The sequence below is a fragment of the Bos taurus genome, chromosome 11 (genome assembly GCF_002263795.3).
Source record: "Bos taurus isolate L1 Dominette 01449 registration number 42190680 breed Hereford chromosome 11, ARS-UCD2.0, whole genome shotgun sequence".
NCBI classification, from domain to species: domain Eukaryota; kingdom Metazoa; phylum Chordata; class Mammalia; order Artiodactyla; family Bovidae; genus Bos; species Bos taurus.
The window spans coordinates 4,275,638-4,300,751 of NC_037338.1; the positions used below are offsets into that span (position 1 = coordinate 4,275,638).

The following is a 25,114-nucleotide window of genomic DNA, read 5'->3' on the forward strand; positions in this document are numbered from 1 at the left end:
CTTGCAGAGCAAAGGGCTTAAATCTTGATAAAATTCAAATCATCAACTTTTTCTTTTATGAATCATATTTCTATTCTCTTGTCTAAGAACTCTTCAGCAAGTCCAAGATCCTGAAGATTTTTTCCTGTTATCTTTTAAAAGTTTCATAGTTTTTTTTTTACATTTGATCCACTTTGAGTTAATTTTTGTGTAAGGTATGAGGTTTAGGTCTAGTCTAATTTTTTTTTTCCCTAAAAGATATCCAACAACTTTTGTTGAAAAGACTCCCTTTCTTCTACTCCTAGACTGTATTTGTACCTCTGCCAAAAATCATCTTGCTGTACTTGTGTAAGGCTATTTCTGGATTCTCTATTCTGTATCATTGATCTGTGTCTATTACTCTAGCAATACCATACAATCATGATTATTATAGCCATATATTAAGTTTTAAAATCAAGGAGAATGACTCTTTCCACCTTGTTCTTTTTCAAAATTATTTTTTCCTGGAATTTTGATGGGAATCACACTAAATCTGTGTATCAATTTGGAAAGAATTGACATCTTTATTAGGTTGAGGCTTCCAATCCCTGAACATTTGTTTAGATCTACTCTGATTTCTCTTATTAACATTTCATAGTTTTCAGAATGTAAGTGCATACTTATTTAGCTAGATTTATATCCAAAGATTACATTTTCTATTTGAGTGATTGTAAATGGTATTGCATCTTTTTAAATTTCCACAACTTAATTATAATATACAAATATACAATATGTTTGTCTTGTATTCTGACCTTTTGAACTCATTTATTAGTTCCAGTTTCTACACTGTAGATTTTACAAGATTTTCCAGCAAGAAGATCACATCATCTGTAAACAGGGAAAGTTCCATTTCTTCATTTGGGTCTGAATGCCTTTCAAGCTAGCTATATCATTATATTTGAAGTGAATTTCTCACAGACAGCATAAAGCTAGGTCATGTTTCTTTTTAATCTACTGTGACAATTTCTATCTTTTAATTGGTGTATTTAGATTACATATATTTAATGTATTTACTTTTATGCTAAGATTCAAGTGTGATTTTTTTGTTATTTTCTGGTTTTTTTTGTTTGTTTGTTTTATTTTACCTGCTTTCCTCTGAGTTACTTGAACATTTTTTAGAATTCCATTTTGATTTATACATAGCAATTTTCAGTATATCTCTTTGTAGAGATTCTTAGTTGTTGCTCTAGGTGTTTCATTTATATTCATAAGCTATCACAGCCTCCGGGCTTTCCAGGTGGTACAATTTGTAAAGAATCCACCTACCAATGCAAGAGACACGAGTTCGATCTCTGGGTAGGGAAGACTCCCTGGAGTAGGAAATTACAACCCACTCCAGTATTCTTGCCTGGAAAATTCCTCATGGACAGAGGAGCCTGGTGGGCTAGAGTACATGGGGCTGCAAAGAATCAGATATAACTGAGTGACTGAGCACACATCACAGCCTACATTTTACTAATTCAAGTGAAGTGAAAATTATTACCTCCCTTTATGTCCCTTACCCTCCTCTATTAATAAGATAATTGTCTTAAATATTCCCTTTGCATGCATTGATAAAGACATCTGACAGATACAATTCAGAAAAGTAGAAAAGGAAATTCTATCAGAGCTACCCATATTTTTGCTCTACGGATTGTTCTTCCTTCCCTCTTCTTCTTCCAAGACTACACCTTTTATCACTTCCTTCTTCATTAGAGAAATTCCTTTAGCTATTCTTTTAGGGTAGCTTTGCTGGCAACAAACTCAGTTTTCTTCATCTGAGAACATCTTAATTCGCCCTTCATTTGTGAAAGATACTTCTCTAAATACAGAATATGTACTAGGTTGACAGCTCTTTTCTTCCAGCACTTGAAAAAATGTTGTGCCACTTCCTCCTTCTGATATCCATGTTTTTGGATTTGCAGTCATTTAAATTGGTGTTCCCCTATAAATTATGAATTATTTCTCTCATTTCTTTCAGGATGTTTTTTGTCTTTACTTTTCAGTTTGAATATGAAGTGTCTCAGGGTAGATTTCTTTGGGAGACCCCTAGTCTCACTTTCAAATTTGGGGAATATTTAGCCATTATTTCTTCAAATATTTTTTCAGCCCCACCTTCTCTTACCTCTCTTTCTGGGACTCCAGCCATCCAAATGCAGAGCATTTCTTATAGGCCCACCTGTTCCAGAGGTTTTGTTCACATTCTTTTCAATCTATTTTCTCTCTATTGTTCACATTAGGTAATTTCTCTGTTTCTACTCTCATGTTCAGTGATTCATTCTTCTCTTCTCCATGTTTGTTTGTTGAGTTTTTAATTTCAGTTATAGAACATCCCAAAATTTACCACTCTAACCATTTTTAAGTGTAAAATTCAGTAGCATTGAGTACATTCACAACATAGTACGACCGTCCCATATCTAATTCCCAGGACTTTTTCATCATCATAAACAGAAACTGTACCCATTAAATAATCACCTATGAATCTAACTCTTGTAAGTGGAATCATACAATATTTGCCCTGTACCTTAATTCAGTTAGCACGCCGTTTTCAGGGCTCATCCATCTTGTTGTCTCCCATCTGAATTAAGGCTGAATAAAGTTCCGTTGCTTGTATATACCTCACTTTGTTTATGCATTCATCCGTCGATGGACATCCGGGTTTTTTCTGCATTTTGGCTATCATGAACTTTGGAATAGAAGTATCTGTTTAAGTCCCTGCTTTTAATAGTTTGAGGATATTCCTGGGAGTGGAATAGCTAGATCACATGGTAATCCTATACTTAATTTTTTGAGGAATTATCAAACTTTTTTGTTAAACAATTTTACATTAGCAATGCATAAATAACTCCAGATTCTCCACATCCTCATCAATATGTGTTATTTTTTGCTTTTTGATGATAACTAGTGGTCCTAATTGGTGTGAAGTGATATCTCATAGTGGTTTTGATTTGCATTTCCTTAAAGACTGTGATGCTGATCATCTTTTCATATGCTTATGGCCATTTGTATCTCTTCTCTGGAGAAATACCTACTCAAGTCTTTTGCCCATTTTTGAACTGAGTTGTTTTGGGTCTTCTTGTTGCTGAGTTGTAGGAGTTCTTTATATACTCTGGATATTAACTCCTTATCAGATACATAATTTGGAAATCTTTTCTCCCATGTGTTTTTTTCTTTAACAGACCTTACTTTTTTAGAGCAGTTTTAGGTTTACAGAAAAACTGACCAGTAAGTACAGAGTTTCCACACACCCTTCTCTCCTCTCCCACTCACCCCGATTTCCCCTTATTTACATCTTGTTTTAGTGTGGTACGTTGGTTACAACTGATGAACCAACATTATAAATTATTATTAACTGAAATCCAGAGTTTAATTAGGGTCCACTCCTTGGGTTGTAGATTCTGTGGGTTTTTACAAATGTATAGTGACATGTAGCTAGTGTTACTGTATTATACAGAATATATACTGCCCTAAATACCCACTGTGCTCCATTCACCCCTCCCTCCAAACCCCTGACAACCAGTGATCTTCTAATGTCTTTGCTTTGTCTTTCCCAGATGGTCCTGAAGTTGGAGTCACAGAGTACGTAATCTTTTCAGATGGGCTTTTAACACCTCGCAATATCCTTTCAAGGTTCTTTCATGTCTTTTATGGCTTGATGGCTCATTTCTCTTTATCAATGAATAATATTCTACTGTGTACCACAGTTTATCTATTCATCTACTGAAGAACATCTTATTTGCTGCCAAAATTCCACTGGAATAATACTTAATACTTTATTAATACTTTATATCTTTTGTTTCTTTGATGATATTTTCTGTTTGTTTCAAGCACGCTCAAAATTGCCTGTTAAAGCATTTATTTGAGGGCTAATTTAAAATCTTTGTCAGATAACTATTATCTGATTCATCTCTGCATTGGTGAGGACACCAATTAGGGTTAGGGTTAGGGTTAGAGACACCTCTTTTCTCACAGAGGTTGACAGCATCCTGATTTGGGGGATGAGGAGTGATTTTATCTTTTATTGAGGTCTGGTAGTCTAAGACACCGACTCATGTTTTTTGGGAGGGTTCCTGTGACACTGCTCCAGCAGGAAAAGAGGGACACTGGCTTGTTACTGTGGACAGGAGCGGAAGTCCAATCTCTCCATAAGGCCTCGGGTAACACCCAGGAAACGTGGGGCTTCTTGTGACTGCTAGGCAGGGATGAGAATTCATCCTCGGCTGATACCACCAGAGCGAGCAGGAAGAGAGGCATCTTATTACTGCTCCCCACAGCCACTGTGGGTGGGTAGACTTGTTCCTGCTGTAGGGTGGTAAAGGTTCCGACTCTGCATTAGGTCACCTCTGGTATCACCCCAGCAAACAGAAAAAGGAAGCTTCTCTTACTACCAGGTGGCAGTGGATTTCCTGGCTCCCCACATGGTCTCTGCTGACAATGTGGGGTTGGGGACTTCCTTACTGCCTAATGGACGCTAAAGTCTTAGTTCTCCACTCAGCCTTCTTTGATACAACAGTGGTGGGATGGGGGCCTTCTGGGGCAGGGTGGCAGAGGGTGGGGCAAGGTGGGCTCCTTGTTATAGTGTGACAAGGGTGGATGTCTAGGCTTTTATGGGGCTAGATTTCTCCTTGGTATTTGCTAAGAGTGGGCAGTTCTTATCTAAGAGTAATCTGCCTTGCTAGATTGCCCATTTCCTAGTCCTTTGGCTAGGAGGCATGGCTTTTCTGACACCTTTTTTAATCTGCATCCCTTATTTCTGGTTGCCAGTTTTTCCAGTACTCTGCCTGGGATACCTGGAGCACAAAGAAAAACCAGAAACTTCCTACCACGTCCTAACAGTCACTGGGCACTGAGATGCCTAGCAACTCTTCCTTCTGCTCACCAGTCAAAGTGTTTTTAGGTTTGCTTCACACATAATATTCAGGGTTTCAGCTGTACTTAGTGGAAAGAGTAAGGAAAAGCAAGTCTACTCCATTTTCCTAGAAGAGGAAGTTTCTTTTAACAGCCTTGTTGGCTAGGAAAAATGGTAAGGAATCTATCTGCAATGCAGGAGACCCAGGTTCAATCTCTGGGTCAGGAAGATCCCTTGGAGAAGGCAATGGCAACCCCCTCCAGTTTCTTGTCTGGAGAATTCCATATACAGAGGGGCCTGGTGGGCCACAGTCCATGGGGTTGCAAAGAATCGGCCACGACTAAGTGACTAACACTTTTCACTTCATTAATAGCTATTCCACAGGTCAGACACCAGGAGACCAGAAACAGGACTGAACTTGGGAGTTCACAGAACTGGAATCAAATTCCAGCTAAACTGGGAGTTCAGGAAAATCCTAGCTCTGTCACTCATTAGTCAAATATAATAATTCTTTAACCTCTCGGAACTTTAGCTTCCACATCTGTAAAATGGAAGTGACACCACAGTCTTACAAGGTCAGGATGACGAAGTAAGGTTATGTACTTAAAAGCATCTGATCCAATACCTGGCACACAGTCTGTACTCACTCTGAACCTGTGTTTTCAAGATGGTTAAGATAAAAATGGAATGATTTTAGACCCATACAATTTAAATGAGTACTGAATGAGAATTTATTCTCTATCTTATTTTAATATAGGCCCCCACCCTAAATTAACTTAGGGACATATGCACAGAAACTAAGTGTAACCTGTAATTTCAGTGTAGAGATGAATTTGTCTTGATTTCTCACTTCTTGCTCTAGCTGGAGAATATTCTGGTATTTTTCAGCTTCAGAAACTGGAGCCCCTAGACCAAAATCATGTTCTTTGGTGGTAACCTGGTGGAAAGAATGAGAATAATACAGAGACATTTAGGTTTAAAACAGCCATGTGATTTCCCATAACAATTAAAATTTTGAAAATTAGTAACATTCAATTAAAAAAATGTTTTTAACCTTGTTCCACCAGGTAAAAGGACTTCATCAAGTTTTAGTTTCTTAAAACTACATTACAAAACTTTTTCCATGTGTTTTCTATATATGGAACTACAATCTTGAACACAATTTTTAAAAAACACATACCCCACTGTATATAAGGAAACAGGCTGCTGCTGCTAAGTCACATCAGTCATGTCCAACTCTATGCAACCCCATAGGTTGTGTCCGACTCTGTGCAACCCCATAGACGGCAGCCCACCAGGCTCCCCTGTCCATGGGATTCTCCAGGCAAGAACACTGGAGTGGGTTGCCATTTCCTTAGGGTCAGCAGCAATGGTCAACTTCGAGGCCTATGATATTCAATACAGCAGCCACTAGCTACCTGTTCATTGCTGTTTTTGTGTATTAACAAAAAGATTTGCTACCCATATCACAAAGGGCTAACTTCCCTAATATGTAAATAATTCCTATAAATAAAAAAAGGAAAAGAAATACTGTAATATAAAACTGGCCAAGAATAAGGGGCTTCCCAGGTGGCTCAGTGGTGAAGAATCCACCTGCATTGCAGGAGACCCTGGTTCAATCCCTGTGTTGGGAAGATCCCCTGGAGGAGGAAATGGCATCCCACTCCAGTATTCTTACCTGGGAAATCCCATGGACAGAGGAGCCTGGCAGGCTACAGTTCATGGGGTCAAAAAGAGTTGGATACGACTGAGCATGCACCCATGCACCAGGATATTTCACAGAAATGACTTTTAAATACATTTCAAGATATTTAATCTCACCATTTAGAGGGATACAAATTAAAACAACACTGAAATACCATTTTTTAACCATCGCATTGGCAAAGATCATAAAGTTGGTTATATAACTAAACATTCTTAAATATCACTAGTAGCAGTGTAAATAGATACGATATTTATGGAAACAACTGGGTAAAATCTAGCAACATTACAAATCTACACAGCTTCTGTACAAATAATTCCATTTCTAGGAATTTTTCTACATACATATTTGCACATGGGCAAAACAACAAGTGTTAAAGATTTTCCACTTTAGCATACTACACATGGGATTTCCCATGTGGCACTAGTGGTAAAGAATCCGCCTGCCAATACAGGAGACATAAGAGATGTGGGTTCGATCCCTGGGTCAGAAAGATTCCCTGGAGGAGGGCATGGCAACCCACTCCAGTGTTCTTGCCTGGAGAATCCCATGGACAGAGAAGCCTGGCAGGCCACAGTCCATAGGGTCATAAAGGGTCAGGCAGACACCACTGAAGCGACTTGGAATGCACACATGCATACTATACATACTACTCTGCAGGTGCTTTTTTTCACTTGACTATGTATCTTAGAACCTGTATAATTTATGGAAATAATCTGTTCTCTCAATCAAGGCTGCCACTATGTTAAGACAGAATTTGCTACAAGCAAAGCAACACAGATGCTGCGCTCCAGAACCTAGTTCTTGGGAAATTACAGGATCAGTATCCCCAGTCACTGAACTTGTGTCACACCCTGTGCAAACCAGCCCATAGCAGTCTGATATGTTTATTTTGCTTTTTCCCTTTCTCTAACCAAGACACGAATCTGCTTTTTCTGTTCTCCAGTCCAGCAGTTCCTGCCTGTCCTAGAACGTAAGCATTAGACTCCACACAGCGTTTCTAATTATGAATCGTTTCAGGCCTGTATGGGTTAGGCTGAAATCCTAACCACCATTTCTTACATAGTTTCTGTTGAAAACATATCCTTAGTTATAAACATGCAACTCAGCATAACGATCAAATGACTCCTCACTACTTTTCAAATTTTAGTAAACGTGAATAATTTGGGAATCTTGTTAAAATGCAGATTTTTTTTTTTTTAATTCACAGTCGATCTGAAATATTGCATTTCAAGAAACTGCTCAGCGGGAATTTTCTGGTGATCCAGTGGTTACGAGTGCTTATTTCCAACCAAGGGGCTCGGATTCAATCCCTGGCCAGGGAACTAAGATTCTGCAAGCCCACAAGTTGCACAACTGAAAAATAAAAATAAATAAAACATGAAAAAGAAAAAGCTTCTCATACAGATGAACCTATTTGTAAAGCAGAAACAGAGACACAGGCGTAGAGAACAAACATATAGACAGCAAAGGGGTAAATGAGGGGTGGAATGAATTGGGAGATTGGGACTGACATATATACACTGGGGTTTCCCTGCTGGCTCAGTCAGTAAAGAATCTGCCTGCAGTGTGGCAACCCACTCCAGTATTCTTCCTTGGAAAATCCTACGAACAGAGGAGTCTGGCAGGCTACAGTCCATGGGGTCATGAGAGTGGGACATGACTTAGCAAGTAAACCATACATACACTATTGATCCCATGAATAAGATAGATAACTAATGAGAACCTGCTGTATAGGAACCTACTGTATACCTACTCTATAGCACAGGGAACTCAGTGACAAAGAGGGGATATATATACATTTGGCTGATTCACATTGCTGTACATCAGAAACTAACAGAACACTGTAAAGCAACTATACTCCAATAAATACTGAAAAAAAAAGAGTGGCATGAGAACTCTTAGTCGCACTAAGTGAGATTTAATTCCCTGACCAGGGATCGAATCTGGGTCCTCTGCATTAAAAGCATGAAGTCTTAGCCACAGGACCATCAGGGATGCCCCCATATTATCTTCTGCTCATGAGCCCTGCCCTCACCCTTTTCTCCACCAAAGTAAAAGAAACTTCTAATGCTGGGTCCAGCCCCAGGAGGATCCAAGGGTACCCTCAGGATGGACGGCGTCGGCGAATGAATGACACGGGGAGGCCAAGCTTTGGTGAGCGAGGCCCATAACTTTATTTTCAAAAGGAGCTTTTATACCCTGACTTGTACATAGAGGGAAATGAAAGATGCAAGGTCATGCAGAGTCAGCCCAAACACTCCAGCAGTTTTGCCCTTATTGAAACCAGGATTTTTTTCTGTATGCCTTTCCATAAACAAGGGTTTTTTGCTATGTACATTATCTTCTGGCCTGGAGGCCTGTTGACATTTTATGACCCTTTTTTGATAAAGGTTGATCAACCAGAAAACTTGTTTTCCCTTGAAGTGTTTTTTCTTTATATTTCTAATCTGTGTCAGCCTCAGAAAGTACTAAACAGTTACATTCTCACGGAGCAAAGGTGCAGTGGGTCACAACAAAGAAAGAACTTATTAGCTCAAAGGTCTGATGTGGTTAATACCAAGGCTACTACTTGTTTTTCTTACATTTCAACTACATTAACTAACGCACTCGCAGGTGACAATGGACAAGAGATACAGGAACTTGGCAGCAAGCATTGGCCCAATAATGAAGCCCTTTACCAGTACTATTCTAATAATTTTTCACCCCTTAAAGGGCTCTATGCCCATTAGGACTTTTAGAATGTTCAGGCTTCCCGTGCCTTTCACGGTTGGGAAGTTGTGAATATTCATGTGCGTTAGTGTTAAGAGTATGGATAAACCTGTCAAGCAAGCTAGAATGCTAATCAGAGGGATTTGAATTGAAATACTCCTTTCATGTCCAGGAGACTTATTAATTAGAGCCCTAAGTTGATTTTCTTCAGAGAAAGGTGGTCAGGGATAGCCCCCTGCTAATGTCAGAAGAGTTGGTGAAAAACATAATATAGTAAACAGTACACAGACAGATTTTGGTTTCGGGGTAGATGCTCGAGCAGGTCCAGGGTCCTGATCTGCCTTGCCTGTCAGGTCTCTTCCTCATGACCTTGTCATGGGTGGGATCTCCTGCGGTGGCTCCCGGCATTCTAAGGCTTGAATTCCAAATTCACCAGGAGGCTTTCTCTGTCTTCTCTGTCAAACAGTGATCACCTCTTCATTGAGACATCCAAGATACTCGTAATACAACAATTTATGTAGCTATGCATTTTCCGTGGTCTTCCTCACATAGTTATTAGTATGTTTCAGTTCGTTTAGTTCAGTTGCTCATTCGTGTCCGATTCTTTGTGACCCCATAGACTGCAGCACGCCAGGCCTCCCTGTCCATCACCAACTACCGAAGTTTACTCAAACTCATGCTCATTGAGTTGGTGATGCCATCCAAACATCTCATTCTCTGCCGTTCCCTTCTCTTCCCGCCATCAATCTTTCCCAGTATCAGGGTCTTTTCTAGTGATTCAGTTCTTCATATCACGTGGCCAAAGTACTGGAGTTTCAGCTTCAACATCAGTCCTTCCATGAATATTCAGGACTGATTTGCTTGAGGATGTACTGGTTGGATCTCCTTGCAGTCCAAGGGACTCTCAAGAGTCTTCTCCAACACCACAGTTCAAAAGCATCAATTTTTCAGTGCTCAGCTTTCATTATAGTCTAACTCACATCCATACATGATGACTAGAAAAACCATAGCCTTGACTAGACAGACCTTTGTTGGCAAAGTAATATCTCTGCTTTTTAATATACTGTCTAGGTTGGTCATAACTTTTCTTCCAATGAGTAAGTGTCTTTTAATTTCGTGGCTGCAGTCACCATCTGCAGTGATTTTGGAGCCCCCAAAAATAAAGTATGTCACTGTTTCCATTGTTTCTCATCTATTTGCCATGAAGTGATGGGACCAGATGCCATGATCTTCATTTTCTGAATGTTGAGTTTTAAGCCAATTTTTTTTCACTCTCCTCTTTCACTTTCATCAAAAGGCTCTTTAGTTCCTCTTCACTTTCTGCCATAAGGGTGGTGTCATCTGCATATCTGAAGTTATTGATATTTCTCCCAGCAATCTTGATCCCAGTTTGTGCTTCATCCAGCCCAGCACTTCTTATGATGCATATAAGTTAAATAAGCAAGGTGATAATATACAGCTTTGACATACTCCTTTTCCTATTTGGAACCAGTCTGTTGTTCCATGTCCAGTTCTAACTGTTGCTTCCTGACCTGTGTACAGATTTCTCAGGAAGCAGGTAAGGTAGTCTGGTATTCCCATCTCTTTCAGAATTTTCCACAGTTTATTGTGATCCACACAGTCAAAGGCTTTGACATACTCAATAAAGCAGAAATAGATGTTTTTCTGGAACTCTCCTGCTTTTTCAATGATCTAGCGGATATTGGCAATTTGATCTATGGTTCCTCTGCCCTCTTCCAAAACCAGCTTGAACATCTGGAAGTTCACAGTTCATGTACTGTTGAAGCCTGGCTTGGAGAATTTTGAGCATTACTTTACTAGCATGTGAGATGAGTGCAATTGTGTGGTAGTTTGAGCATTCTTTGGCATTGCCTTTCTTTGGGATTGGAATAGAAATTGACCTTTTCCAGTTCTGTGGCCACTGCTGAGTTTTCCAAATTTGCTGGCTTATTGAGTGCAGCACTTTCACAGCATCATCTTTCAGGATTTGAAATAGCTCAACTGGAATTCCATCACCTCCACTAGCTTTGTTCATAGTCAGCTTCCTAAGGCCCACTTGACTTCACATTCCAGGATGTCTGCCTCTAGGTGAGTGATCACACCATCGTGATTATCTGGGTCATGAAGATCTGTTTTGTACAGTTCTTCTGTGTATTCATGCCACCTCTTCTTAATATCTTCTGCTTCTGTTAGGTCCATACAATTTCTGTCCTTTATTGAGTCCATCTTTGCATGAAATGTCTCCTTGGCATCTCTAATTTTCTTGAGGAGATCTCTAGTCTTTCCAATTCTATTGTTTTCTTGTATTTCTTCACACTGATAGCTGAGGAAGGCTTTCTTATCTCTCCTCGCTATTCTTTGGAACTCCACATTCAAATGAGTATATCTTTCCTTTTCTCCTTTGCTTTTTGCTTCTCTTCTTTTCTCAGCTATTTGTAAGGCCTCCTCAGACAGCCATTTTGCTTTTTTGCATTTCTTTTTCTTGGGAATGGTCTTGATCCCTGTCTCCTGTACAATATCACGAACCTCCCTCCATAATTCATCACACACTCTGTCTATCAGATCTATTCCCTTAAATCTATTTCTCACTTCCACTGTATAATCATAAGAGATTTGATTAGTATCTTAAGAACAAGCAATATGCTAGAGCTCTCTGTATGCCCATAAAATCTGCACTGAGTTCTTTGGATAACAGGAAGGTGTCAATATAAATTTGTAGAGCTTGATAATGAAGCAGTGTACTAAAGCAGACAAAAGGGAACTTTCCCAGGGTGGAAGGGCGGAATTGGGAGTTGGAACTGACATATATACACAACTATGTACAAAATATCAACAGAATTAATGAGAACCAATTGTACAGCACAGGGAACTCTACTCAGTGCTCTGTGATGGCCTAAATGGGAAGGAAATCTAAAAAAGAGGGGATATACGTATACATATGACTGATTCACTTTGCTATACAGCAAGAAACACAACACTGTAAAGCAACTATACTCCAATAAAAATTAATTTAGAAAAAGGAAGCTTCCCTCTTCTTTTGGTAAGATGAACAGTCAAGTTTACTATCAGTCAGGTCTAGAAATTAAAAGTATAGAGACCAAGAGTTTACCTGACAACTGTGAGCCATCATATTAGAGTTGCTGCTTTCCCTGCACTAGCTTTGAAAGCAATAAAGAGGGAGAGAAATCAGTCTATCTGAAATGGCCATGCCTGGCCTGCCAGTTTTTCCACCTTGGTCCACCTGAATATCTTCCACCTTCCCATGACCTCTGGATGGAACAGAGGTCAGAGAAGGCATGTAAGTAAAGTACAGAGTACTTTTCGAGCAGCAATTGTCACCCAAGCTAGAATCGCAATCCTTCTCACTGGGGAAGCAACACAGCACCATCGTTAAGAGCATGCTCTGTAGCATCAGTCTGCTTTGGTTCATGATGTCAGTTTTGCCCCTTGTCAGCTGCATGACCGTGGGCAAATTACTACTCTGGTCCCAGCTTCCTTATCTCTAAAATAGGGATGACAGTGACTTCCCTGCTGGTTCAGTGGCTAACACTGTGCTCCCAATGCAGTGGGAGTGGATTCAATCCCTGGTGAGGGAACTAGATGCCACATGCCACAACTAAGAGTTCACATGTTGCACTGAAAGATTCTGCATGCCACAACTAAGAGCCAGAGCAGCAAAATAAACAAATAAGTATCTAAAGCATAAAACAAAATAGGAATGATAACAGTACTTGCTTCACAGAGTTGTTGTGAGGATTTATTTTATGTAAAGCACTTAGAATAGGGCTTGGCAATAAATAATAACTACTAAATATTATTGTGACTGCAGCCATGAAATTAAAAGACGCTTACTACTTGGAAGAAAAGTTATGACCAACCTAGATAGCATATTCAAAAGCAGAGACATTACTTTGCCAACAAAGGTTTGTCTAGTCAAGGCTATGGTTTTTCCTGGGTCATGAGAGTTGGACTGTGAAGAAAGCTGAGCGCCGAAGAATTGATGCTTTTGAATTGTGGTGTTGGAGAAGACTCTTGAGAGTCCCTTGGACTGCAAGGAGATCCAACCAGTCCATTCTGAAGGAGATCAGCCCTGGGATTTCTTTGGAAGGAATGATGCTAAAGCTGAAACTCCAGTACTTTGGCCACCTCATGCGAAGAGTTGACTCATTGGAAAAGACTCTGATGCTGGGAGGGACTGGGGGCAAGAGGAGAAGGGGACGACAGAGGATGAGATGGCTGGATGGCATCACTGACTCGATGGACGTGAGTCTGAGTGAACTCCGGGAGTTGGTGATGGACAGGGAGGCCTGGTGTGCTGCGATTCATGGGGTCGCAAAGAGTCGGACACAACTGAGCAACTGATCTGTTCTGATCTGAAATATTATTGTTATTTACAATTGTTATATAAATTATTATTTACAATTACTATTATTAATAATTTCTCTCAACACTCAACTTATTTAATTGGCCATCATTTCCTACTGATCTCTTCAGGAAAATCTCTGTCAAACACCTGCCTTCCACCATGATCATCACCATTTCAGCTCATACTATCAGACTGTGACCTTTATTCACTTATCAAACAAATTTATAAACACCCTTGTGGCTTAGCTGGTAAAGAATCCATCTGCAATGTGGGAGACCTGGTTTTGATCCCTGGGTTGGAAAGATCCCGTGGAGAAGGGAAAGGCTACTCACTCTAGTATTCTGGCCTGGAGAATTTGATGGACTGTATAGTCCATGGGGTTGCAAAAAGTTGGACACGACTGAGCGACATTCACTTTCAGGAAAGGATGAACTATATTAAGTTTGGGGGCTAGACAGATGGAAAACAAAAACTTACAATTTCAACCCACAATGAATCTAGAGAATCCAGAACAAATAAACTGGAAAGTACAGTATAGCATAATTAGTATCATCTGAGAGAAATGCACATACATGTACACAAGGGAATGAAAAGTGAAAGTGAAAGTCGCTCAGTTGTGTCTGACTATTTTTGACTCCATGGACTATACAGTCCAAGGAATTCTCCAGGCCAGAATACTGGAGTGGGTAGCCTTTCCCTTCTCCAGGGGATCTTCCCAACCCAGGGATCAAACCCAGGTCTCCTGCATTGCAGGTGGATTCTCTACCAAATGAGCTATCAGGGAAGCCTATGCAAGGCAATACAGAACTACAAAAAAAGTATTTCTGACTCCTGGTGGTTCAGACAGTAAAGAATCTGCCTGCAGTGCAGAAGACCCAGGTTCAATCCCTGGATCGCGACAATCCCCTGGAGAAGGAAATGGCTACTGACTCCAATATTCTTACCTGGAGAATTCAATGGACAGAGGAACATGGGTTGCAAAGAATTGGACATGACTGAATGATTAACTTTCACTTTTTCGCTTTCCCCCAAAAGACTCAGCACATGTTTTCCACTTTCCCTCCAACTATGACCGTATTCCTACTGAAGCTCTTAACACCGTGTGTTGGGTTTGTTGGACATCCACTGTCATCCCAACTTCAGCATGTTAAAACAGACCTCTTAATTTCCCCGCCTGCACTCCTGCTCTCAACCCTGCCTCCACCGTGTCCCTTCCTGGTCCTTCCCGTGTCAAATGGCACTGCCGTTTGTACAGTGACTGAGCTAAAAAACCGAGGAGTTGTCCTTGTTTCCTTTTTCCCTGAACCTCTTCAAATCCATCAACAAGCCCTTTTGGATGTATCTCCAAAATATATCCTCAATCCGTCCACTTCTGTACATTTTAATTATTGCCTCCTTATTGGTTCAAATCAGCATCATCTCCCACATGGATTACTGAAGTAGTCTCCTAACCAATCTTTTTGCTTCCACTATTGCTCCCTGCGACCTGTTTTCCAAACTTAAATCAAAACAATCACTTTAAAATAATGAGATCCTGCGCAAAAATACCCCAATGGCTCCCCAATGTAATCAGAATAAAAACCAAACTTTTTAAGGCCTGACTGATCTGGCCACTGCCCTCACATGCCAGAGCAGAGCCCCTACTCTCTCGTTTGTTCACCCACCAGCTTTACTGATTTTCCTCCTGTTCCTCTATCATGCCAATCTGTTTCCACTTCGGGGCCTCCTCCCTTGATTTCCCTCTGTTGAGAACATTTTCTTCCCCAGTCCTTTGTATGAATGGCTACTTCTTACCCTTAGCTCTTCAGCTCAAATATTCAAAGGGCCTTTCCTGATTTTTTTTTTACCTAAAGTACCCTCTCTCCTATTTACTCTCCCATTAGGTTATTCACACTTAGCATGATTTGAAATTATATCATTTATACCTTCATTTGTTTACTGTCTGTCACCTTCTACCAGAATTAAGCTCCAAGTGTTCTAGGCACTTGTCTGGTCACTGTTATGTCCCTAATGTCTAGAGGAATGCCTCGCACAAAAAACCATTCCCAAATAATCAATTTTGATGATTCAAATAAGGTAGTTTCAATGGTACTCAAAAAAACCATTCCCAAATAATCAATTTTGATGATTCAAATAAGGTAGTTTCAATGGTACTCAAAAAAACCATTCCCAAATAATCAATTTTGATGATTCAAATAAGGTAGTTTCAATGGTAGGAGGACTAACAAACGAAGGAGTAGTAAAGAAAAAGAAATAGAAAATGTAGACTTCTTTTACAAAGCGTGATTGTGAGAAAAGAGGTAGAGAAAGCTTGAAGGGCCAATGCAAGGGGAGAAAAACTTGTTTCTTAATTTCCTGTATGTCAAGGACCCCTTTCAGGAATAAGCAAAGCCCTGGGTCCTAGGACTTCCCATGTGGCGTGAGTGGTAAAGAATCTGCCTGCCACTGCAGGAGACTTAAGAGATGCAGGTTTGATCCCTTGATTGGGAAGATCCCCTGGAGAAGGGCATGGTAATCTACTCCAGTATTCTTGCCCAGAGAATCCCATGGACAGAGGACCCTGGCCGGCTACAGTCCATGTGGTCGCAAATAGTTGAACATGACTGAAGCAATTTACATGCACCTGAGTCCTGACCTCAGGAAAATGCAAACACATACAAAAGTTTACAAAGCATTCCAAGGGGTTCAAGAATTCCCCAAAGTTCTTGTACTCTAGGATAAGAATTCTTACAGTATAAACACAACAAAGATTCCTAAGATATGGGTTAATAAAGAAAGGACACTGAGTTAATAAGAGAAAACCAGGTAAGGGGTGTGCACTGTCCTTTGAAACAAAACAGAAAAAAGCAAGGTCAAGTGAAGATTTAAATAAGAAGGGGTAGAAATTTGAAGTTCCTGCCTGGCAGAATTTTAATTTTTCAGTGATACAGGAGTTAAGATCACGTGTTAAAAAGAATCATCAGGGGCTTCACTGGTGACTCAGTGGTAAAGAATCCACCTGCCAATGCAGGAGACATGGGTTCAATCCCTGGTCTGGAAAGAGTCCCACGTGCCACGAAGCAACTAAGCCTGTGCACCACCACTACTGAGCCTGTGCTCTAGAGCCCAGGAGCCACAACTACTGAGGCCATGTGCTGCAACTACTGAGGCCGTGCACGCTAGAGCCTGTGCTCCACAAAGAGAAGCCCTCACACAACTAAGAGCAGCCCCTGATCACAGCAACCAGAGGAAAGCCCACAAAGCAACGAAGACCCAGCACAGCCAAGAGTACATTTAAAAATAAATAAAATTTTAAAATAAATAAATAAAGTCAGTTGCATTTAAAATGTATTCATCAGCGTTGAGCAAAATATCAGGCATATACTATGTGTTCAACAAAAGTCTATTAAATATTTTGATTGAATAATTGAAAACACTGGAGTTATCCTATATGGGATTCTGAAATCTGGTTCCACAAAAGGTCAACTCGTTTTCTTTGAAGAAAATTGTCTCCAAAAGCTTAGGTTAAAAGAGACTTTAAGGTAAGTAGGAATAGCTTCACTAACAGAGGACATAGAAAACCACATAAAATTTTATGAATAATTTTGAGGTAGATTCTGTATTTATAATAAAAATAAGTGAATAAATGTTTTAGGCATTCACTTCAAACGAAATAGTAAGGTCACTTGATAACTTTTCTTAAAAAGAAATAATCTCTCCAGTCATTCCATCCAAACCCAAGCTCCTCATTTCTCTCCAATCCAGACCTTACTGTAAAGAAATAACCTGATTTGTTTAAGGAGCTTAAAACAGTGGCCTTAGGAGGAGTATCATTTATCATTTTCTCTTGTTGTCAAGAGGCTTTTCTGAACCAAAAGAGTTTAATAATGTAGATTGATGTTAACAACATAACTAAGACAAACAGAACTACCTTACTTTGTTTGCTCTTCAGTTGCTAAGTCATATCTGACTCTGCGACCCACGGACTGTGACCAGCCAGGTGCCTCTGTCCATGAGATTTCCCAGGCAAGAATACTGGAGTGCGTTACCGTTTCCTTCTCCAGGGGATCTTTCCAACCCAGGGAGCAAACCCACATCTCCTGCATTGGCAGGCGGGTTCTTTACCACTGAGCCACCAGAGAAGCCCACCTTACTAACTAGCTCACTTCAAAAGAATATCATGGGTACATGTGGAAGAAAATTCACAGCAGTGCTGTTCATATTTACCAAAAACTGTAGAAACTGTAGCGTTCACCAACAGCACAGTAGATAAACTGTGGTATACCCTTACAATGGAACAACAAGCAACTAATTACAAGCAATAACTAGGATCAACCATAAAAACAATGTTGAGTAATGAAGCAAAATACAAGGGAGAACTTAGTACAATTCCATGTGCACAAAGTTCAAAACAAGCCAAGCTAGAAAGTGCAACTTCACATACAATGACAGTGAAAATCTATGGAAAAGCAAGAAGTGGCTGCCACAGGAGTCATGACAGGGGCTACATCTGGGGACATGGAGGCATGTATGCTGGGAAAAGGGAATGAATAATAACACACCTGCTCCAGGACTTCCTTGGTGGGCCAGTGACTAAGAGTGTGCACTCCCAATGGAGGAGACCTGGGTTCGATCCCTGGTAGGGGAACTATATCTCATATGCTGCAACTAAAATCCGTCAAAGCCAAATAAATAAATAATAAACAAACAAATAAATATTTTAAACATAACACCTGCTCTAACCACTTCTAACTGGAGTACTTTAAAAGCAAATTATCCTGAAACAAACTGAAAAAGAAAGAGACTGAGAATGTCTACTTCAGAGGAGTCATAAGCAGTGACTTTTTTCAGAAGGTAAACAAGATTTATTTTGGAAGTTGCCATTAAATAATGCTAAAGTGTATATTGTTTAAAATATGTATTTCATGAATGTACCTTCCTAGTTATTACCCACTAATTAAGACTAAAGCCAAAGTCTTTGACTGTGTGGATCACAATAAACTGTGGAAAATTCTGAAAGAGATGGGAATACCAGACCACCTGACCTGTCTCTTGAGAAATCTGTATGCAGGTCAGGAAGCAACAGTTAGAACTAGACATGGAACAACAGACTGGTTCCAAATAGGAAAAGGAGTTCGTCAAGGCTGTATATTGTCACCCTGCTTATTTAACTTATATGCAGAATACATCATGAGAAACGCTGGGCTGGAAGAAGCACAACCTGGAATCAAGATTGCCAAGAGAAATATCAATAACCTCAGATATGCAGATGACACCACCCTTATGGCAGAAAGTGAAAAGGAACTCAAAAGCCTCTTGATGAAAGTGAAAGAGGAGAGTGAAAAAGCTGGCTTAAAGCTCAACATTCAGAAAACGAACATCATGGCATCTGGTCCCATCACTTCATGGGAAATAGATGAGAAAACAGTGGAAACAGCATCAGACTTTATCTTTTTGGGCTCCAAAATCACTGCAGATGGTGACTGCAGCCACGAAATTAAAAGACGCTTACTCCTTGGAAGAAAAGTTATGACCAACCTAGATAGCATATTCAAAAGCAGAGACATTACTTTGCCAACAAAGGTCCGTCTAGTCCAGGCTATGGTTTTTCCAGTGGTCATGTATGGATGTGAGAGTTGGACTGTGAAGAAAGCTGAGCGCCGAAGAATTGATGCTTTTGAACTATGGTGTTGGAGAAGACTCTTGAGAGTCCCTTGGACTGCAAGGAGATCCAACCAGTCCATCCTAAAGGAGATCAGTCCTGGGTGTTCATTGGAAGGACTGATGCTGAAGCTGAAACTCCAATACTTTGGCCACCTCATGTGAAGAGTTGACTCATTGGAAAAGACCCTGATGCTGGGAGGGATTGGGGGCAGGAGGAGAAGGGGATGACAGAGGATGAGATGGCTGGATGGCATCACCGACTCGATGGACATGAGTTTGGGTGAACTCCGGGAGTTGGTGATGGACAGGGAGGCCTGGCGTGCTGCAATTCATGGGGTGGCAAAGAGTCAGACACGACTGAGCGACTGAACTGAACTAAACTGAATTTAGACTAAATGGTCTAGTTACTTGATCAATTCAAATAGGAACAAAAAATCAGTTTTATCCTGGAGGCAGATTTGAATAATGGGACACTTTCCTTTCATAGTTATGTTGTTCTTCAGTTGCTCATTCATGTCCCACTCTTTGAGACCCCATGAACAGTAGTACAACAGGCACCCCTGTCCTAAACTATAATAGATTAGTTATGTCCTAATGGGCACCTCATGCGAAGAGCTGACTCATTGGAAAAAACTCTGATGCTGGGAGGGATTGGGGGCAGGAGGAATAGGGGACGACAGAGGATGAGATGGCTGGATGGCATCACCGATTTTGGGTGAACTCCGGGAGTTGGTGATGGATAGGGAGGCCTGGCGTGCTGCAATTCATGGGGTTGCAAAGAGTCGGACTGAGTGACTGAACTGAACTGAACTGAAACTGTCATAGATTAGTTATAACTATTAGTTCATAGTTATAATTAATCTGTTTTCTTATAATTTCAACCCGATTATTATTCTGTTTATTTCTTTACGGGTTAAAGAAAAGGTTTATTTTAAATTCTGAAAACCACTAGAGGAAATTTAAAACAACGAATATCCTGAGATAATAACCTAGACTGGAAGAAGGAAAACAAACACAGAGATACTGTCATCTATGCAATGTTTCCTGAAATCGCTATCCTTGACTTTTCTTAAAGAATAAAAAAAGTGTATTCCTTTGCATGTTTAGGTATCATGTCCATGATCGGAGCAAAGTTATTCAATTTACATCTCAAACACTTTTTCAAAGGAAAGCCAGCTTACCCTGCCTTTCTTGTGTATAATTTCTACTGTAATTATACGAGATTTTTCGTGCAAATGCCTACGTAATCTCGGCCCTTCACTTCCCAAAGTCTATAAAGTGGTTCAGAAATGAGAAGCTGGGAATCACGCAGACCCTGGTTGAACCCCCAAATCTCTGACTTCCAAATTCCTCAGCGCCACTCCAGAGCGTTTCTAAACAGAACAGTCCCCCAACAACCAAGCCGAAAGCTGCGGCGGGAAGCGAAGCGGTCACCATAGGAACATAAGCTCAACCCTAAGCTCCCGAGAAACGACAACACGCGCAAAGTTTGTTCCGGGAGGGTTTCTCTGGACCGCAACTCTGCCCGCTACCGCCCCTCACGCCGGCGCCAAAATCCACCTCAGGGGTCGCCCACAGACCCTAATCCCCGCCACACCCGCGCCCTGCAGCTGCCCTCTCAAAGGCCTGCTGACCCAGGAGATGCTTTTACCCCGAAGCGGCGCATCCCCGTGCTTCTACCTGGGGCGGTGGGTCCCTCCCCGGGCTTTTTGGCCCGCCATCCTCCCCGGAGATCATCCCAGCGACTACCAGGACTCGGTCCCCGCCTGGGATCCAGATCCCTCAAGGTCTCCATCCTCCGCCCCCTTCTCCTCCCTTCCCACCCCAAATCGACTTGGCCCCTCCCCGGGGGGCGGTGGGAGGCGGGACCGGGCGGGAGGGAGGCGGGACCCGGCGGGAGGGAGGCGGGACCGGGCGGGAAGGAGGCGGGACTCGGCGGGAAGGAGGTGGGGGCGGTTAGCGCCGGCCGGCGTCGCCGTCGGCCCCGCCCTCACGCTCTGTACCTGAGGGGGCTCGTCCTCCACCTCCCCGGCGCCTTCACTCCGCTTCCGTCCCGCGCGCCCCAAGTCCCTGTGCGCACGCGTACCTGGCTCGACCCTCTCTCTCGCGGGGACTACAAGCCGTGCGCGCGCACACACGCACGTAGCGTCGCGTACGTCCGCCTGTCTGCCTTACAGGGCGCCCTGGAAAGGCTTCTTCCTGGTCCATCCGCGCCGCGCAGGCGCAAGCCCACGCAGCGCCTAGACGACCCTCCAGAGCGTCCCGTCTCCTAGTAACCAGCCTCCACCCACTTTTCCAAGCTTTTTCCCAACTTCCTGCGGGTGGCCATCTTAACTGAGTAGAGTGCGCGTGCGCAGAGCTCTATTTTTTTCCCCCGCCTTTGGCTGTCTTCTCTTAGCTCTGGGATACCTGCTGCTTTACTGCCACTTTTGTGTGCTATTTTCCCAGGGATCGGTCGCCATTCTGGACGGATTAGTGAATTCGTTACTCCGCAGAGTTGCTTTTGGGCGCTGGGAGGGTGATGCGCTCTCCATCCTCGGTCAGGGGCCTCTGTGCGGGGAGCCTTCCTTTGGTGAGGTTCTGCTGCTGCAGCCCCGCAAGAGAGAGCCGGCCTTTTGGGGTGAGCGCCCGCAGCCTGCACAGTCTGGGGAGCCCTGACCGCCCTGTACCATCCAGTCTGAGTTGAATCTGGGAATGACAGGGAGAGAAAAATGACAGTGCAGATTCCTGACCTGTATATCTTCTCCACAAGCCAGGCCGTCTCCAAGTCCCCCCAAAAAAGTGATCACGGTTAACAAACAAACAAAAACTGAAAGGGTAGAGTATCTCACTTGATATTTAATATTGTATCGATTCTTTTCCTATCTAATACAGTTTAAACTTGTCTTCTATTAGGAGCCTTCAATCTTGGAACACTCCTTTAACTTAACCAAGTATAACATTATTTTTGGCCATCCGGCTATGTTAATGTTGACCAATTATTAGCTAAAAGTGAAGAAAGGAGCTTGTTAGTGAAAAAGAATGAAAAGTGCATTTTTCTGCCAGCTGGAAAAGAAAAGTTTAGCCTTTTTAGCATTTAATGTTTAATATCTTTGGCTGCAAAGAATATAATCAATCTGATTTCGGTGTTGACCATCTGATGATGTCCATGTGTAGAGTCTTCTCTTGTGTTGTTGGAAGAGGGTGTTTGCTATGACCAGTGCATTCTCTTGGCAAAACTCTATTAGCTTTTGCCCTGCTTCATTCCGTATTCCAAGGCCAAATTTGCCTGTTACTCCAGGTGTTTCTTGACTTCCTACTTTTGCATTCCAGTCCCCTGTAATGAGAAGGACATCTTTTTGGGGTGTTTTAAAAGGTCTTGTAGGTCTTCATAGAACCGTTCAACTTCAGCTTCTTCAGCGTTACTGGTTGGGGCATAGGCTTGGATTACCGTGATATTGAATGGTTTGCCTTGGAAACGAACAGAGATCATTCTGTCGTTTTTGAGATTGCATCCAAGTACTGCATTTCAGACTCTTTTGTTGACCATGATGGCTACTCCATTTCTTCTAAGGGATTCCCACCCACAATAATAGATATAATGGTCATCTGAGTTAAATTCACCCATTCCAGTCCATCTTAGTTCACTGATGTGTAGAATATCAACATTCACTCTTGCCATCTCCTGTTTGACCACTTTCAATTTGCCTTGATTCATGGACCTAACATTCCAGGTTCCTATGCAATATTGCTCTTTACAGCATCGGACCTTGCTTCTATCACCAGTCACATCCACCACTGGGTATTGTTTTTGCTTTGGCTCCATCCCTTCATTCTTTCTGGAATTATTTCTCCACTGATGTCCAGTAGCATATTGGGCACCTACCGACCTGGGGAGTTCCTCTTTCAGCATTCTATCATTTTGCCTTTTCATACTGTTCATGGGGTTCTCAAGGCAAGAATACTGAAGTGGTTTGCCATTCCCTTCTCCAGTGGGTCACATTCTGTCAGACCTCTCCACCATGACCGTCCATCTTGGGTGGCCCCACACGGCATGGCTTAGTTTCATTGAGTTAGACAAGGCTGTGGTCCATGTGATCAGTTTGCCTAGTTTTCTGTGATTATGGTTTCAGTGTGTCTGCCCTCTGATGCCCTCTCGCAACACCTACCGTCTTACTTGGGTTTCTCTTACCTTGGTCGTGGGTAGCTCTATACAGTCAGCAGAAACAAGACCGGGAGCTGACTGTGGCTTAGATCATGAATTCCTTATTGCCAAATTTAGACTTAAATTGAAGAAAGTAGGGAAAACCACTAGACATTCAGGTATGATCTAAATCAAATCCCTTATGATTATACAGTGGAAGTGAGAAATATATTTAAGGGAATAGATCTGCTAGACAGAGTGCCTGATGAATTATGGACAGAGTTTCATGACATTGTACAGGAGACAGGGATCAAGACCATTCCCAAGAAAAAGAAATGCCAAAAAGCAAAATGGCTGTCTGAGGAGGCCTTACAAATAGCTGAGAAAAGAAGGGAAGTGAAAACCAAAGGAAAAAAGGAAAGATATAAACATCTGAATGCAGAGTTTCAAAGAATAGCAAGGAGAGATAAGAAAGCCTTCTTGAGCGATCAATGCAAAGAAATAGAGGAAAACAACAGAATGGGAAAGACTAGAGATCTCTTCAAGAAAATTAGAGACCCCAAGGGAACATTTCAGGCAAAGATGGGCTCGATAAAGGACAGAAATTGTATGGATCTAACAGAAGCAGAAGATATTTAGAGGTGGCAAGAATACACAGAAGAACTGTACGAAAAAGATCTTCACAACCCAGATAATCACGATGGTGTGATCACTCACCTAGAGCCAGACGTCCTGGAAAGTGAAGTCAAGTGGGCCTTAGAAAGCATCACTACAAACAAAGTTAGTGGAGGTGATGGAATTCCAGTTGAGCTATTCCAAATCCCGAAAGATGATGCTGTGAAAGTGCTGCACTCAATATGCCAGCGAATTTGGAAAACTCAGCAGTGGCCACAGGACTGGAAAAGGTCATTTTTCATTCCAACCCCAAAGAAAGGCAATGCCAAAGAATGCTCAAACTACCGCACAGTGGCACTCATCTCGCATGCTAGTAAAGTAATGTTCAAAATTCTCCAAGCCAGGCTTCAGCAATACGTGAACCGCGAACTTCCAGATGTTCAATCTGGTTTTAGAAAAGGCAGAGGAACCAGAGATCAAATTGCCAACATCCGCTGGATCATGGAAAATGCAAGAGAGTTCCAGAAAAACATATACTTCTGCTTTATTGACTACGTCAAAGCCTCTGACTGTGTGGATCACAATAAACTGTGGAAAATTCTGAAAGAGATGGGAATACCAGACCACCTGATCTGCCTCTTGAGAAACCTATATGCAGGTCAGGAAGCAACAGCTAGAACTGGACATGGAACAACAGACTGGTTTCAAATAGGAAAAGGAGTACGTCAAGGCTGTATATTGTCACCCTGCTTATTTAACTTCTATGCAGAGTACATCATGAGAAACGCTGGGCTGGAAGAAGCACAAGCTGGAATCAAGATTGCCAAGAGAAATATCAATAACCTCAGATATGCAGATGACACCACCTTTATGCCAGAAAGTGAAGAGGAACTAAAAAGCCTCTTGATGAAAGTGAAAGTGGAGAGTGAAAAAGTTGGCTTAAAGCTCAACATTCAGAAAACTAAGATCATGGCATCTGGTCCCATCACTTCATGGCAAATATATGGGGAAACAATGGAAACAATGTCAGACTTTATCTTTTTGGGCTCCAAAATCACTGCAGATGGTGACTGCAGCCATGAAATTAAAAGACGCTTACTCCTTGGA

The 25,114-nt window shown here is 41.7% G+C and overlaps 1 protein-coding gene across 3 annotated transcripts in view; it reads right to left on the minus strand.

The window, feature by feature from the left end:
* TSGA10 (testis specific 10) overlaps window positions 1–21,354 on the minus strand; it is a 93,157-nt gene extending 71,803 nt beyond the window's left edge. Inside the window, exons 1-2 of one of the 3 annotated variants that reach the window (XM_010809800.4) lie at window positions 21,273–21,354; window positions 5,655–5,783 (exon numbers count right to left, since the gene is read on the minus strand). Coding sequence is in view for 2 of the 3 variants with exons in the window: in XM_010809799.4 (XP_010808101.1) it covers window positions 5,655–5,783; window positions 20,950–21,006 (186 nt within the window). In the remaining variant the exon portion in view is untranslated. The other 2 variants (XM_010809799.4, XM_015473360.3) reach the window with 2 other exon arrangements.
* Window positions 21,355–25,114: the final 3,760 nt, after the last annotated feature.